This window comes from Geotrypetes seraphini, chromosome 5 (assembly GCF_902459505.1).
Source record: "Geotrypetes seraphini chromosome 5, aGeoSer1.1, whole genome shotgun sequence".
Classification (NCBI taxonomy): Eukaryota; Metazoa; Chordata; class Amphibia; order Gymnophiona; family Dermophiidae; genus Geotrypetes; species Geotrypetes seraphini.
Window position 1 is genome coordinate 242,495,351 of NC_047088.1, and position 18,072 is coordinate 242,513,422.

Genomic DNA, 18,072 nt, shown 5'->3' on the forward strand with positions numbered 1-18,072 from the left:
TACTTAGCAACCAGCAGCCAATTTTTTTTTTGTTTAGTTTTACTGTAAGGCATAAAATCAAGCAAAAAATGAGAAAAAGCTAAACACCAGAAAATACTCACATCAAAGAGTCAGAATATCTAAAAGAGGACAAAAGAGGACAAAAAAGCATGAGGTAAAATGGTGAGAAGTGAAGTGACTTGGCAGACGTGTAGACAACCATGCTGTCAAAAAATCAGCTATAAAAATAAAGGGGGAAAGTATAAAGCTAAGCAGTGAGAGACAAACATAAAAACCAGAATTAAGTAGGAAAATGTGGTACAACATAGCAGTACCTCACAGGCTTTGTGAAGGTATAAATGAAATTTCATGTTTCACTATATTAAAAGAAACAAGTTATCTTACCTGTAAGCAAGTGTTCTCTGTGGCCGGCAGAATACAAGTTCTTAAAACATAAGGATCAGTGTTCTCCTCAGAAATTTTTTCTAGCAGGGTGGCATGAAAAAGTAGCTGGGCGGGGTGAGGAAATTTGGTAGTGGGGAAAATTAAGGGCTCCTTTTACAAAGGTGCATTAGGGCCTTAACGCGCAGTATAGCATGCGCTAAAATGCCCCATGTGCTAGCCGCTACTGCAGCCTCTTGAGCAGGTGGTAGTTTTTCAGGTAGCGCGTGCTAATCCGGTGTGTGCACTAAAAACGATAGCGTACCTTTGTAAAATGAGCCTTAAATGTGTACTATTTTTATTAGTTAATTATTATTGTTTTCCAATGCTCAAAATGACTTCCTTTTTTAAGGTTTGACACTTGTGCCAGAATATTTTTACTAAATTTAAGAAGTATCCAATTCTAGAAGTGAATAATTAGATATGCGCCCTCTTTCAAATGGTATAGAAGTTTAAAAAAGGGAAATGCGTTAATGATGTCATTGGGTTCAATCTAACCATTTATTTCTGCATGAATTTAAACAACTAAGAAAAAAAAGATAAATATAGCTCATCCAGTCATACAAGAAATGGCTCTACAGCACCTCTAATAATGTTTTGATCACTAGGTTCCTTCCTGAGGTCTTACTGAGGATATGAAATAGATGCAATCCCCACTTCCAGACTTCTTCCACATAATTTATGGAGAGGTGTTACTGAGCCTTGAAGGAGACCTGTGTGATTGCACTACAGCAAAATAATAAAGTAGCAGATTAAGATCAAAGTGAGAGCTAGGGCAAAACAGTTTAGGTAAAGATGCAGGTAATAATTAGCAATGTATTAAAAATATTTTATTTTTATTTGCTTTTAATGTCATTTGAAAGCTGCTTGATGTTAATACAACTTTAATTTAATTCTTTATAGTGGGTGTGTGTGTGGTGGTAGTGGGGGGGGGGACAACACCTACGTCAACAGTAAAGTAAGAATAGGGTCAATAAATCCTGTGGTGTACCTAGTATATATGACAGCCAGTGCTGATCATTTTTTTTAAACCCTCCTCTATATAAAAAAATATATTTTTAGTAATAATCCATTAGTCACACAACAAGGGTGCACCTAGGAAAAGGCAGCATCTTAAACACTGCAGTGAGCACTAGAACACCAACACACGAATTGTAAAACTAAAGCCAGATCCTGCACAGTCAATTGATCCTGTACAATCATTGCTAACAGAAAGCCATGTCCTTTTTATACACACAGATACACCCTCGCCCAATATGGAATAATCACAAACTAAAAATAGAAATATGTAGACAAAAGTTAAACTGAACCAAGAAACCAGACTGCATACAATGCAACACCACAGAAACAGTGGCACATGTCCCCTATTACTGGGCAAAATATAAAGACAATAGATGTAAATTTGAAAAAACTGATATAACAATCACCACTTTACAAATTAACAAATAGAAATAAAACAAATAATGAGAAATAAGAAAATACCATTTTATTGGACTAATCCATTTTTCAATTAGCTTTCAGAGACCAAATCTTTCTTCAAGACTACAGTATACAGCTGTTATGGTATCCTGTCCCGACCTGAGAAAAGGGGTTTAGTACCAAAAAACTGCCTTATTTTCATTTCCTATGTATAAACTTTAATCAAAATTTTTTTTCTACCTTTTGTCGTTTCTGCTTTAATCATCTTCTCTTCACTCTCTTCTTTCTATTCAGCATTTGTCCTCACTCCCTTCCATGCAACATCTATCATCTCTCTTTGCCCCTTCCACCCAGCCTCTGCCCTCTCGCTCTCTACCCCTTTCATTTACTGTCCACCCTCTCTCTGACCCTTGCATCCACTGTCCACCCTCTCTCTGACCCTTGCATCCACTGTCCACCCTCTCTCTGACCCTTGCATCCACTGTCCACCCTCTCTGCCCTTCCTTTCGTATGACAGTCCATCCCTGGTGTCTCCATCTAGGACAAGAACATGTACAGGAAAAAGATCCTTAAGGAACAACTTTGTTTGATACCAAAAAGAGACCCAAGAAAAGTATAATTAGTCACTCGTGTCCCCCCAAACACCACAAAAAAATATGTATTTTGTGCATGACATGCATAGTGACAACACATAAACCTAGAGGACTGGGTAAAACGAGGATCTTGCAGGCCCCATGAACCTCGCGGATCTCTACCTCACATCCTTAAAAATTTGCTTACCTCAAGGGTGAGCGGGAACCGTGAGGTCTGCGGGTGTTAAAATACCCTGAAGACCCCATGCCACAGAGATGTGCGAGGTCTGTGTGATCCGGGCAATCCTTATTTTACCCAGTCCCAGAGCAATTTTTTAAGCTATTTACCCAGATGCTGTTTCCAGAAAAGGAAGGTTTAAATCTATGGGAATACTTATTTTCTTGGATAACTTTTTCAAAGAGAAAGTGCTCAGTGCTCTTAGTTTCATGATGGATGTGGTATACAAGTTATCAAAGAGAAAGCCTTGATAGAAAACAAAGTTATAAGTGGTTGCAACTGAAGCAGGCTATTCAGGCAGGGTTCCCTGAATGGAAATCTCTTAATAATCAATTTAGTTTAGATTTCTTATGCTTTCAGGCAGACTTCCTGGGTCACCAGGCCGCACAGTGGTATAAATTATTATCTGGCTATTTAAATAAGAAACCAAAAACTGGACTTAGAGATATTTGGAGTATTGAGATTAAGCATCAGATTAATGCATCTCAATGGACACGTATTTGGTCTTGGAGAATGAGATGTACAATGTCTGTGTCTATGAGGCAAACATGGTTTTTCCTGTTGCATAGAGCACTCTGGACCCCTGTTTGTTTACAAAAATTGGATTGCTCTAAGTCTAATAGATGTTGGCATTGTCATCTCGAAGCTGGAACTTTAGATCATTTATTGTTTTATTGACCATTCATTAAGGCTTTTTGGAAGTCTATTTGGGATCAAATAAATTGCTTGTTAGAGAATCATGTAGCATTGTCATATGACACAATTTTATTTGGCATGTCTATGAGAGCTAAATGTCAAATATCTGCTAATAATAACAAGCTTTTGATGATATTAACAAGAGTTGCCATCCAACAAATAACATATAATTGGAAGGACTGTAGAAGACTGAATTATTGTTTTTGGTGGAATTCAGTTTGTCATGTGTATAAAATGGAAAGAGCGTTGGCAGTTCAAAAAGGTTATTATGATAAATTTAAGGATGTGTGGGGACCATTATTAAATTATAGTAATGAATAAGTTACACTTTTCCCAATTTTAATATACACATGTGGATTTGGGATGGGGGGGTTTCTTGGTTTTCCATTAAGAATATATATATGAATGTCATAAGATATTATTTTCAGGTGGTATATATTAGTTATCTATGAATTTGGGAGGGGGTGGGGTTAAATATTATTGGTGTATGATATTGAAGATTTTTCAAGTGATGTTGTATTATAATTGTTTGATATTTACTGTACACTTGATGTAAGTTATAAAATGAATAAAGAATTTACAAAAAAAAAAAAAAAAAGAAAGCATCCTCAAACTTTTCATTGGCCTGAAGTTTTGAAATGAGCCCAGAGAAAACTCGATTTCTGTCATGGAACTACAACTCTACCTTCTTGCAGGACTTGGAAACAGCAGCCGTGCACATAGCCCCGTTTGCATGATCATTAACTCATACCAACATCTGTGCACAATGCACAGCATGAAAATCCCTGCACTTCAGATCATACCATCGTAAGAGCTTCAAATAGCAGCTCTCATCTGATGATTTACCAAGATTTTTTCCCTGTATTGTAAGGGATAGGATTTTTTTTTTTTTTTTTACACACAAAAAAACCACCTCTCTTCTGAGCTGCACACGTTAAGCACTGCAGTTCAAATAGCAAACAGCACTGGAACCCAGTGAGAAAACTCTCTTTGCTACCCATACAACTGATTAATTATGACTTGCCGTCCTGCTTCTTTTGGGGATCAATGGGCATTTGCTGTGACTTAGGAAAGATCAGAGCAACTGACCCCCTTCCTTCACCAGGAAATTCAAGTGGCAGAGACACAACTCGGATTCTGCTCCCTCTCAAGAAAAAAAATGACGTTACAAACCGAGTAACAATCCAAGAGTCCAAAAACTAAAATTTCCCGAGGCAGAAACCCCCCACGTGGTCTTGATCATCCTGCTTGCCTGAACTGAAGGTACTTGACACTTTTTTTTTTCCTCCCAGAGCAGCCCAGACTCCTGCAGCCACACAATCTGAGGAGCAGAGGCATTATCAGCAGCTTTGTGGGAGGTGTTGTTTACACTCGCAGCAAGATTATTCTGCTTTCTGGAGACAGGGAAACATACCCAATCAGAGGACAGAGCCTAGTTAAAGAAACAGCAAAATAGCTCAGTAATCCTCCCGAGCAAAACTGGAGGCAACCTGAGGAGTGCCCTTCAGATCAGCTTCTGATGTGCCGTCCCCGTCTCGTGCTTATAAATCGGCAGTGATTTGTATTAATTTCACAGGCAGCTGCCTTAGCCCATAGCGAACTCATGTTTCAGGGCTCTAAGGTGTGGGTGCTTCAGGGCTCTAAAGGTGGCTTCCCTTCACTTTACCCCCCCCCTCCCCCGGACATAACTTCCGGTTTCAGAGGGAAGAGAAGGGAAACCGGCATGCACACCTTAAGAGCCCCGAAGCATGAATTCGCTATGGGCTAAGGCAACTGCCTGTGAAATAAATACAAATCACTGAGTTCGCGTCTCCAAGCCAGTGAGAGGTATTTTTTTTGTTTTGTTTGTTTTATGTTGAGCGGTGGTGGCAGCAGCAGGAGGATTTGCGATAGATGACAGCCGGGCAGTCATCTAAATTAGCTGGGCGTAGCGCCCAGCAGAAAGGCCCTGGGGAGAACACTGGGGATAATGTCAACAATGGAGCCCAGCGTGTGAAAGGAGGAGCTGGGAAGCTTACCAGCACGAAATGCCATCAGAGTGCTGCTTGGGTGGACCCTTGATTAGTGATAGTGATGGTATCTAATGGCATCACGTCTCCCCCCTCTAAAAATCAGTTGCTCTGTGATGCTGCCACAGGGCATGACCAAAGAGCGTGCCCTAAGGGGCACTGAAGAGCACCGTGGACTGTTTCTTTCAATTTCTATTTTTGGTGCTGAGACTTTGGGTATTCCGGATCTAAACTGGTTAAGATCTATATTGTTCTTCTGTTTGGGAAGGTGATAGGGAAGAAAAGGAAGAATAAAACTGATGTAATGGCGACATCTACACCCAAGGTAGCAGACCCTACAGCAGATCAACCTGATGGCTCCTCTTCAGATGAAGCTTCTTTGATCCAGTCAGAACCCCATCACCACAGCCTAACTTACAGGGATACAAGACCTGAATGAAGGAGGTGTTGCTTTGATGTCAAGTAATCAGAGGACAAGCTAGCTTCTAGGAGAACGGACCCCAAATTCCTTACATATTTAAGCAGGCTAGCTGATCAGGTACCCAAAGGACTGGCCTGCCAGCTGCAGACACCTAGTTTGCTTCTTCTCCCAGGTAGAGAGCTGCCCCGGGAAAACTGGGGACCTCTGGGGCACTGAAACCTCCAAAATTCGGACTAAACCACCCCCAAATAAAAACTGAAAATACAAAATTTTAAACAGAGCAGATCAGAGACACCTTTAAGCTCGCCTGCAAAAAGAAAAACTGAAGGGTCCAGCACACTACACTGGATAAAGAGGAGGAGTTGAAAACTGTGATTGATACAGGTTCAGATTAAATATCCATCCATCCAGAATGACAAGCCTTTTGCACTAGAACACCCTTTACAGCAGGGCTGCCCAAGACCGGTCCTCGAGATCTACTGGCAGGCCAGGTTTTCAGGATATCCACAATGAATATGCATGAGAGAGATTTGCATACCAAGAAGGCAGTGCAGGCAAATCTTTCTCATGCATATTCATTGTGGATATCCTGAAAACCTGGCCTGCCAGTAGATCTCGAGGACCGGACTTGGGCAGCCCTGCTTTATAGAATACTTACTTAGCTAGAAAACCCTTTACAGAATGCTTGCTTAGCACGGATCATCACGGCACCTAACTTTGGCCACCATTTATTAAAATCTAGCCCTAGGTACCAAAACCATATACAAATAGGCTTTAGGTTTACGAGACTGTTGCTGTTTTCCGGGACTCGTCACATCGGGCTAGGTAGAACTAACATTTCAGCCATCATGCTGTGGCTTTCTACAGGGTATGCTGTGAGGTCTGCAGTTTGTTTTATATATATGTGTGTATATATATATATATATATATATAAAATATATAAAATATATACACAGTGGTACCTTGGATTACGAGCATAATCCGTTCCAGGAGCATGCTCATAATCCAAAACGCTCGTTTATCAAAGCAAAGTTCCCCATAGAAAACAGTGGCAACACCGATGATTCGTTCCAGAACCCGGGGTCTGCACGTCTCCTCCGTCCACCTCCTCCGTCCGTCATCCGAAGAAGAACCCCACAGTGCCGCTTCAGAGGGATGCCATCTGCGCATGCTCAAGGCCTTCTGGATCTCACCCTCACTGAGATTCTCATGAGACTCAAGATCTCATGAGAATCTCGGAGAGGGTGAGATCCAGAAGGCCTAAACATGCGCAGATGCTCAAGGCTCAGCAGCAGACCGGCGGCAGACACTTTCTATCACCAGCGGTGCAGGAGTAAGGACAGGGCCAGTCAGGGAGGGGGGAAGAGGCAATAGCACCGGTGGCCTCGGGTGGAGCATGGGAATCGGGATGCGTCCGGCAGGAGTGAGCCAGCACCTGAGAGTCCCGGCAGAGGGGGAGTGGCATCTGGGGGGGGCGGCGTCCAGGAGTAGCAAAGCCAACGGTGCCTAGTCGGGCTCTGTGGCAGCGGCGGCGGTTTGCTTACAGCCAGCACAACCCGCAGTGAGAGGCAGCGAACAGCAGCAGAGGAAGAGAACTGGAGGAGCCGCGTGGATAGGTCTGTGGCAGAGACAGCGCTAATGGTAATTAAGTTTTTGGGGATGTGGAACAAATTGTTCTAGTTTACACTAACTCTTATGGGAAAAGTTGCTTTGATATACGAGTGTTTTGGTTTATGAGCATGCTTCTGGAACGAATTATGCTCGTAAACCAAGGTACCACTGTGTATGTATATACATATACATATACATAATAAATAATAAAATGCTAGCCGCGCATGCGCACTTGCCTCACGTGTTCCCTGATCCCTTTTCTGTCGGGATGTGGCAAGACAAGTGCGCATGCGCGCTTATTACGTCACTGACGGACAACAGCGAATGCAGGAAGCGGAGTGGCCAGGTAAACAAAAACAAAAAAAATACCGAGCAAGCCGGGCCGCTGAGAAAGCGCGGGAGACCTGGCCCGGGCTGCGGACGGGTAAGGAGCTGGGGCAGTGAGCCTTCCCTGCGGCTGAAATGGAGCCTGACCACCCTCCGCGACAGACCACACGAGTCCGAGTCCTTTTCCGCTCACCCCCCTTCCCGCGGACCCGACTACCTTGGCGATTCAAGCAGCATGTGCACCAGTCTTCACACGCTGCTTCGAGCCCTTTTACTTCCCTGATTTGCTCTGCCGCATCTCTGATGATGTCATCAGGGAAGTGCCAGAGTAAATCAGGGCAGTAGAAGGACCCGAAGCAGCGTGTGAAGACTGCTGCACACGCTGCTTGAATCGCCGGGTAGGTAGTCAGGTCCGTGGGAAGGGAAGGGGGGGGTCGCAAGGACTCTGAGGAGAATGGCAGACACCGGCCCTGTACTAACTCCCGTGGACAGGGGGAGCAGGAAGGGGTGCTGATGGACAGGGGGGGGAAATGAAGGGAGGCCTATTGCTGGACAGAGGGAGCAGGAAGAGGTGATGATGGACAGGGGGGGGGAAAAGGAAGGGAGGCTTATTGCTTGACAGGGGGAGCAGGAAGAGGTGCTGATGGACAGGGGGGGGAAATGAAGGGAGGCCTACTGCTGGACAGGGGGAGCAGGAAGAGGTGCTGATGGACAGGGGGGGAAATGAAGGGAGGCCTACTGCTGGACAGGGGGAGCAGGAAGAGGTGCTGATGGACGGGGGGGGGAATGAAGGGAGGCCTATTGTTGGACAGGGGGAGCAGGAAGAGGTGCTGATGGACACGGGGGGGGGGAAATGAAGGGAGGCCTACTGCTGGACATGGGGAGCAGGAAGAGGTGCTGATGGACAGGGGGGAAATGAAGGGAGGCCTACTGCTGGACAGAGGGAGCAGGAAGAGGTGCTGATGGACAGGGAGGAAATGAAGGGAGGCCTACTGCTGGACAGAGGGAGCAGGAAGAGGTGATGATGGACACGGGGGGAAAAATGAAGGGAGGTTTACTGCTGAACAGGGGGAGCAGGAAGAGGTGCTGATGGACAGGGGAGAGGTAAAACAAAGGGAGAAGGGCTGCTGCTGGATAAGGGGAGCAGTGAAGGGGTGGTGGTGGACACAGGGGAGGTAAAAATAAGGGAGAATGGACAGGAAAAAGCGGCTAAGGAGACAGAGAGAGAAAGAAATAAAGACACACACACATATATTCTAGCACCCGTTAATGTAACGGGCTATAAAGCTAGTATATATATATATATATATATATATATATATATATATATATATATATATATATATATATATATATATATATATATATATATGTATATATATATATATATATATATATATACATACATACATATACACACATACATACACACATACATACACACATACATACACACACACACACACATATACACACACACACAAAGTATATAGTAGGCTGGCTGACATGATTGAGAACAGGGAGGTCTGTTGGTCATGAATTTAAATGTTGGTGGTCACAAATTTGAAGTGTGGCAGGAATTCTGTAGGGGTGTTTCCTTATTCACACCTGAAGGTTAGGCCTCTCTGACATCATAAAGCCTGAACCATTGTCTGCAAGAAATCATTCCAGCCTGAACCATGCAAGAAGAGAAAGAAGAAACATCTTTGCTGTTTATGATGCCTGATGCATTCTGGGTATGTACCAGAACTGTATTCTAGTCAAGGACATCCAGCTATGCCTACATGCTCAGCCTGTGTGAATCTTGAGGGAGGCATTGCTCCTATGCTGTTCTTATCTAACGAAGGTGCCTCTGTTTCACGGCCTGTGCGAGACTCTATACAGAAAGGCTATTCATTTAAGTTATGTTTCTGGATTGGTCCGGAAAGGTCATCTGACGAGAATCAAATAGAAGGTGCCTAATTATTAATTTAGTCTGTGCTAGGATGTAAGGAAGCTTGCATTTTATCATAGGTGTTCTCTGCACATCTTTTATAATAATTAAGACCTGAAAAGTTACCTCTTGTGACTTTCTGCTTGAGAGAGAGAAATCGGACTTTTATACAGATCTGGATTCCATCACATAAAGGAAACCTTTGCTGCAAACCTAATTTACAGCTTTTCCAGTGGCTGACGGACTGTTTCTAATCAGAAGAATTTCTTTATATGCTAAGCGGAGGAAAGACACCAATTCCTTCTCCCCGATTTTGCTGAGGCCTGATCTATGTGGTGAGAATAAGGAATTCTATTGTCTTTTCAGCTGGGTTAGAGAGAGAATTCTATTGTCTTTGGGACAAGGAAGTGACGTATCTGTGGTGATAAGCTATATTTTTAGTTGCTGCTATTCAGGAATTATTATTTTAAAGAATTATTTAGAGTGTAAGAATTAGTTTTACTCATTTATCTAGCAAGTGTGGTGTGAGAAATATGTACTGAGTTTCATATATGTATTCGGATATTTTGTGAACAATAATTAGTTATTGCCACTGGCTTATGAATTATATTTTTCTATTTTCATAATAAAAGTATTTCATAAAGCCTGGGTCTCTGTCGTATAAGTAGGCAAAGCTTGCTGAACCTGGATGAGGTATTATGGTTTTCCCTAGCATCTGACTAAAACAGGCACATAATAGTTTATGTAACTGATTAGTCATCCATAAATCTTACTACAATTCCCAACAAAATTAAAATCTCTGAACAACAATTTTTCCCGCCACATTTCAAATTTGTGACCAATGAACTTTCCCGCCAAAATTCAAATTCATGATCAACAGACCTCCCTGTTCTCAATCAAGGTCAGCCAACCTAGTATATATAAAGACAAACTGCAGACCTCACAGAAGAAAGCCACAGAATGATGGCTGAAACATCTGATCTACACAGCGAGAGCTGGAAAACAGCAACAATCATGACACCAGCCACAGAAGCCTAAGAGAACATTTAGGTATACAAGCTGAACAACACAAAGGAGAAATGTTTCCATGGCTAGAATTAGGACAAACTGGTAAATAGGTGCATTTTAAGGGCGCACCTGGTTGGAAATTAAACCAGAAAACTGAAACATGCTAAACGCAACTCTAAAATATATGCACGCAAGTTCTCTGTGGTAATTTTTGAAGGCTTATTACATTCATGCATTCCTTTAGAAAATTTGCCAATACTCCTAAAAAGAAAGCATGCATACACTATTTATATATGCACAAAGTGATACTATTATCCACTTAACCAACTAGCCAATAATAAATAGAATACAGGAATTTCAAACTAAAAAGACAGCCAAAAGAAGAGTGTAAATGCTTGCAGAGCTGGGGCACTTTCTTTATTTCTGATTAAAGACCAGACAAAGTCAGTGTTTCGGCTCTTGGATAGAAACAACAAGCAATACTCGTTACAGGTTGCTGAAAGCAGTTTAATCATAAGTTGGGAAGAACAATTCTAAAAAAGAAATTGTAAGACCCCTGAGGCAGGCCAAAGCTGAAACACTGACAGTGTCAGATCTGTAATAAGAAATAAAGAAATTGTCCCAGCTCTGCAGGCGTTTTTACACTCTTCTTTTGTGTGTCATTGCATGGTGTGTATATGGAACTCCCTTTTTTTGTGTGTGTCATTGCATGGTGTTGTGTATTTGGAACTCACTTTTTTTGTGTGTTGTATTAAACTAAAAAGACAGGACATGCATTTTACCAGCCATACTCCAGAAGCGTAGAATGAACCTTTGACTCCTCATCTATCAGCACTTCAGCACCATCTTGTCTTCTATATTTTCTTCGAGGTTTGTAAACCTCCTGTAGAATGAAAAAAAAAAAGTTAATCAACAAGAAGTTCCTTTTCTCTTTAAAAATTAGTTGGTTTTTTTAAAACAAAAATAAAAACATTGCCATCAAGCTCTTGGCAAATAATACAATCTTTTATTTTTTAAAGCATTTTATATTGCATTTCGTCTTGTTCATCCAACTAACAAGAAAAAAAGGTGGTTGACTTAAAACCAATTGGAGGAAATATTTTTTCACTCAGAATAGTTAAGCTCTGGTACACGTTTGCCTGAGGATGTGGTAAGAGCAGTTAATATAGCTGGTTTTAAAAAAGGTTTGGACAAATTCCTGGAGGAAAAGTCCATAGTCTGCTGTTGAGACAGGCTGGGGTCGCTCCCCTCCAATCCAAGAATTCAGTTGCATGACTCATATTTGTGAGAGCCACTATACTCACGTTACCCCTCTCCTAAAGTCACTTCACTGGCTTCCCATCTGTTTCTGAATACAATTCAAACTAGAGAATGACATGGTGGCAGTTACCCGCAGATAGCCGCGGGTAACCCACTGAAATGGGGGGGGGAGGAAATGTGCTCACTGCGGGCACAGAGACAAGGCCATCCACCGCCCTGTGAATGGCCTTGTCCCCAGTTATGGGAGGGAAGGCGCGTGATCACCGATCGTACGTGGCCCCCTCCCTCCCTATCTACCTATGGCCAAATCTATCTCCCTCCCTCCCTTCCCCTTACCTTCGTGGCACTTTAGCAACTTCCAGTGGCATCAGAGGAGAAGCTTCCACCCACACACATGCAACTGCAGGCAGTCTCCGCCGGCTTCAGTAAGTTTCTTTACTAATGTGCCGCGAAGGTAAGAGGGAGGGAGGGAGATTCTCGGGCTGCTGAAGGGCAGTGAGGTAGCGAGAGGGAAGGGTGGATGCTACGGGGACAGTGTGGTGAATGGGATGGTGGTCCGGTGACAGGGACAAATTTTTTTCCCCGTGTCATTCTCTAATTCAAACTCCTCTTAATGACCTACTGATGCACTCAACTCAGCTGTCCCTCACTACTTCTCCCCCCCCCCCCTGGTGAGCTCCACTCACCAGGTAAGTCCCTCCTTTCTGTGCCCTTCTCTTCAACTGCCAACTCCAGACTCCGTCCCTTCTGCCTTGCTGCACCATATGCTTGGAACAAGCTGCCCGAATCACTATGGGAGGCTCAGTCTCTGGCAGTGTTCAAGGCCGTTTAAAAGCCCACCTCTTCAAGAGTGCTTTCGACTCCCAACTCCTCTCACCTTGGGTTCTGCATCCCCAACCCTATATGTCATGTCTGTCTGTCAAAGTTAGATTGTAAGCTCTTTCGAGCAGGGACAGTCTGTAATGCAAAAATATACAGGGCTGTGTCTGCCTTTCAGCACCATATAAGTGATGAGTAGTAGCAGTAGTAGGCATCCTTTATAGAATCAGGTGCATAAAGTGGACTTAAGACGTTGCTAGGCGTTCTAGAGGTAGGCCTAATTTACCAGTGCCTACCTCAGACATCTGACGACACCTAAGTAAACCATGCCTATTCTCCACACCTAACCACACCTAATTTTCAAGCAGGCATTGGAGGGTGCTGCACACAAGTTCAATTATCAATTAAAATATTTTTTAAATTGTTTAATGGCTTGGTCAATTATGCCATTTAACCAATTAAAAAATGACCTATCGAGCGGATTTAAGTTAGGAATTGGTAGGCATCCACGATTAGGGTGCCTGACAGCAATTAACCTAAGCACTGTTTATAGAATCTGGCCCTCAGTGTTACAGAATGGTGCGTAGGCAGATCAAAATGCAAGTCCTAATTATCACCAATTAACTCCAATAATTGTTTAGCACTTTAATTAATTAGTTTTCACACATACAAGAGATCCGTGCCCAAATCATAGCAGCCTATACTTACCAAATTCAGGCTTCTCCATGCTTCTCAAATATGTGATTGGTCACCCCTACCGACAGGCATCAATTTATTCAGAGAGATCATTTTTCGCCTTTTATTGAACACAAGGCATGGACAGCAAAAGCTATAACACCCCATTTTACTAAGCCGTGATGGAGGTTAGAGAATGACACAGTGACAAAATTCATCACCGTTCCCGTCCTCGCGGATAACCGCGGGAAATAATCCCTTGTCATTTTCTAGTGTCTATTTCAACCTCGGTCCTTCTACACCAGCATTCTTCAAAGCAAAGCTTGCGGGTCAGTGGTTGTGGCCATTCATACTCTGATTCTTATGTGAGCCAAGCATAATGAAGCCATTGTGACATCACTGATGTGATTGGCTCTTAGGCACTGGTGGAATGAGGCATTATGACATCACAATATCTGCTCTGGATACCAGAGACTGTCATTCTGTAGTGTCTATTTCAACCTCAGTCCTTCTACACCAGCATTCTTCAAAGCAAAGCTTGCGGGGCAGTGGTTGTGGCCATTCATACTCTGATTCTTCCCTCTCTCCTTAAAGAATGACATGAAGATGGTTTCCCGCGGTTATCCACGGGGACGGGAACGGTGATGAATTTTGTCACCGTGTCATTCTCTAATGGAGGTTTCTATCGCGGTCCCAGAGCACTAAATGCACTAAATTTCTATGAGTGTCAGAGCATTTATGGCCCCGGGTCGCAATAGAAACCTCTTTCACAGCCTAGTAAAAGAGGGCCTAAATGCAGTAGTCTTGGGTACATAAAATTGGTTTTAGAATTCTTTTTAAAATATGATTTTTTTCCATCATTAAGATTTTTGGTCAATTAGATTGCTTAATATTAAACAGCTGCCTTTTAGAAGTATATTTCACAAGCGAGGCTTAATGTATTCATCAAGTTATTACAGGATCAAGAAAACTGAAAGTTGTGGTTTATAAGTGCCTAATATATCTCTATATAACAAATAAAGCTGTAATTAAAAGGTCTTGTAATTTCAGCTGAAAAATAACTTAATTAGTAGGTTTTCTATTGTCTGTGCTAATGTATTCTCAAGAGTAATTGCTCCTCAATTAATTACTGTATCTCTTGGAAATAAAATAAAGAAAATTGATTTTATTTCACATTAAAATGTAACATTTGAGCAAAGAAAATCAATGTGAACTATTTTTTTAGCCAACCTACAGCAGACATTTAAAAAAAATTCATTATGACCATAAATCTGATTGAAGTCTTATAAATTGCTAAAGGAAAAGACTGTTTCTGAATCCTGACAAATGAAGAACAAATAGAGAAGCTGGAGTAGGTTTTGACGGAGATTTCAGCAGTTGGAACCCAAGCACAGTACCGGGTAGAGCTTTGGATTCTTGCCCAGAAATAGCTAAGAAGAAAAAATTAAAAAAATTTAAATTGAATCAGGTTGGGCAGACTGGATGGACCATTCGGGTCTTTATCTGCCGTCATCTACTATGTTACTATATGTTCCCTCATATACTTCAGAAAGGCTGGAATACTAATGCAAGTTTGTAAGAGCCTTACTCTAAATGAGAGGGGTCAAAAAATCTTGAAACTACGAATAAAGACCTGCTCTCTTATTCGTCAGGCACCTAAAGGGTTACGGGCCAACTGGACTTGTTGTAACAAATCAAACTAGAATGTTGCAGGGTGCTGAATCAGTAGGTGGGAACTCGCATAAAAGATTTATCTCGAGTTCACCAGGGTTCAATGCCACCAGCAGCACAAAGTGCCCAGCAGACGTTACCCACTCACATCATTTTGAACACCCTGTAAGCCAATCTAATGTAAAATCTATAATTTATAATACTAAAGTTTTTCTTCTTTTTAACTGTGTTATTAGAAAAACTTACTAGTTAGCCCAAATGCCCTGGTGGCTAAACAATAAGTTTCAAGAATTTAAGATCAATGAATTTAATATCGCATCTAATCTTGAATCATTTGATAAGTTCTTGTAGTGCTCAGTCTTATCAATTTTCCAACCATTAATAAAGCTACTAAAAAACTAGGAACTTATCTCAATCTGCAGACCGCTGTTGTTTCTACAGGGTGCCAGCTGATTGTCCTACAGAGCCCCCTTTTCATAACCTTCATCAGGGGCAACCTCCGAGGCATCTCCCGGTACAGTGAAAATCAAAGGGCTGGTTCTCCGCGATGCAACCTGCACTATGAGCAGGGCTGGTTTTAGACATGCTGGGGCCCAGGGCAGAAATTCCAATTTCTCCACCCACCATTACTACCATATAGGTATAAAACAATTTTAAAATAACTTTTACACACAACACACAGACATTCACCAAATACCGAACAATGGATCACAATGTAAAAATAGAAATATGAATTCCAAAACTGAACTGGAAACCCCAAAACAAACTCAGCAAGTACTTCATTTTGTACTAATCACAACTGGTGGCATAACCATAAGAGGGGGCTGGGCCTCTCACTTTGAGCTTAGGCCCCCTCAAAATGAACATCTCCCTTACTGTAGCTGGTGGGAATCTCCAAACCTCATCAGATGATGACCAGCTCCTCAGGTCCGGTGAGCTTTCCCAGTTCTGCAGCTTGCAACAGTATTTCAGAGCTGCCTCCCCACCCCTCTGACTTTCATGCATGCATGAAAGCAGTGGTAGCTTGAGGATACGGCCAATAGCTGCAAAGCTTGGAGATTTCTGGTTGCTAGTCTGGAAGAGAAGATCTTTAGTTGGGTTTGGAGATCCCCACCAGCTCAAGTATTTATATTATGCATTCAGGTGGGGAGGAAATGTAGTGCCCCTCCCCCCCAAAAAATTAGTTGTGTGGCTATGCCATGGAATAGAATACAAGTATATTTGTGATGCACATGTCCCAAAGCCAACATATATTCCAGTTAATAAATTCAAAATAACACTTTTTTCTACCTTGTCTGGACATTCTGGTTTTCCATCATCTTGGTCCCAGTTTCTCTTTCTGCTTTTGTCTATCTTCTACTAATTCTCTTTCCAGTCTCCGCTGCCCATTTTTTCTCTTCTTCCCTCCCGTTTCCAACATATTGATTTTGCCCTTTCAGCTTTCCTCTCTTTTTTTCTTTTCTGCCTCTATACACTCAAATCTCACCTTTTTTCTCCATTTTCAGCTACTTATCAATTTTCTACCTCCTCTCATTCTGTAGCTCTTCCATTTCCCATCTCACTCCTTTCCAAGCCTTCTATTTCCTTCTATATACTCCCCATTACCATATTTCTTCCACTATACTCAAGTGTTCTCTTTCATCTTATCTGCTTTTTGACCTCTTCCATGTGGCTCACCCAGAATTGCCTCCACTCTCTTGTCAGGTTACATCTCCCTGTCCCTTTCTCTCATTCCCCTAGCATCTTCTTATTCCACCTTTCTTCTCTCCTATGGGTTCATCTTTCATCATTTCTCCCCATGGTCCAACATCTCTCCCTCTCCCTCTCCCTGAACAATAGGTGGGAGAGAAAAAAAGATGCTGCATCTCTTTCCCTTCTACCCACAGACCTAACATTTCTCCCTCCCTCCTTACCCTCCTTTCATCCCCAAGTCCACTTCTCTCCCTTTCTCTTCCCAACTGCCCTCCTATGCCATATGTCCTCCTATTCTATATATCTCCCTCTCTCTACACCACCCCCAGGTCCATCATCTCTGCCTTTCTCTTTCCAACTTTCTTCCCTTCAAGTATCTCATTCCTCTTTCCTTCACAACAACCTATGTCCAACTACTCTCCTTTTCTCTCCCTCCAGACCATTGCCCACCATCTCTCTCTCTAGTACCCTGTTTCTGGCCCTATAAGTTCTTCATCTTCACTGCCCTCCCCCAGTCTGGCACGTCTTTGAAATCCAACCCCTATTCTATTTTTAAAAAACAACCCCCAACACCCCCCCTCCCAAAAAACAGTCCATGGGAATTCCGGCAGCGACTCTTAAACACAACCTGTGACCTCCCTTCCCGCTTTCCATGTGCCACGGTCTACCCCCAATGATGCAACTTCCTTAGAGTCGCTGCTGCAGCTGGCATACCCCTGCAACAAATATGGATGCATGCGGAGGTGAAGGTGATATTGGATTGGTATGCTTAGAAGGGGGGAGGATATGCTAGCCCACAGGAGCCCCTCAGAGCCTTGGGGCCCAGGGCAGTTGCCCTGTTTGCACCCCCCTAACATTGGCCCTGACTGTGAAAAGAGAAAAGACCCAAAAGACATCAGGTAAAGGGTTATGGATTTGATATATAGTACTCCTCCAAAATTCAGGGGGATTCCGTTCCAGAACACCCACAAATTTCGCAGAAGAGGCAGGAGAGGACAGCTGGGGCAGAAAATCATTTGCGGTATGCTCCGACCTCCTCTTCCTATTACTAAAGTCAGGCTACACCAATCAGGAGCTGCTTTGACACGCAGCTCCTGATTGGTATAGCCTGACTTTAGTATAGAAGAGGCGGCTGGAGCAGACCGCAAATTACTGAGTCTGCGATTCGTGAACTGCAAATTCGCAGGGAACACTGTAATGCCTTTTTGTGATACTAAGCGGTTTACATATATTATATGGGGGTACTTTTTCTGTTCCTAGTTTGCTCACAATCTAAATTTTGTACCTGATGCAACAGCGGA

General features: G+C 42.7%; 1 protein-coding gene across 1 annotated transcript in view; it reads right to left on the bottom strand.

The window, feature by feature from the left end:
* Positions 1 to 18,072, bottom strand: part of CCDC93 (coiled-coil domain containing 93) — a 223,743-nt gene that overhangs the window by 145,337 nt on the left and 60,334 nt on the right. Inside the window, exon 7 of the mRNA XM_033946543.1 lies at positions 11,437 to 11,537. Within this exon, the coding sequence (XP_033802434.1) occupies positions 11,437 to 11,537 (101 nt within the window). The remainder of the gene's footprint in view (positions 1 to 11,436; positions 11,538 to 18,072) is intronic.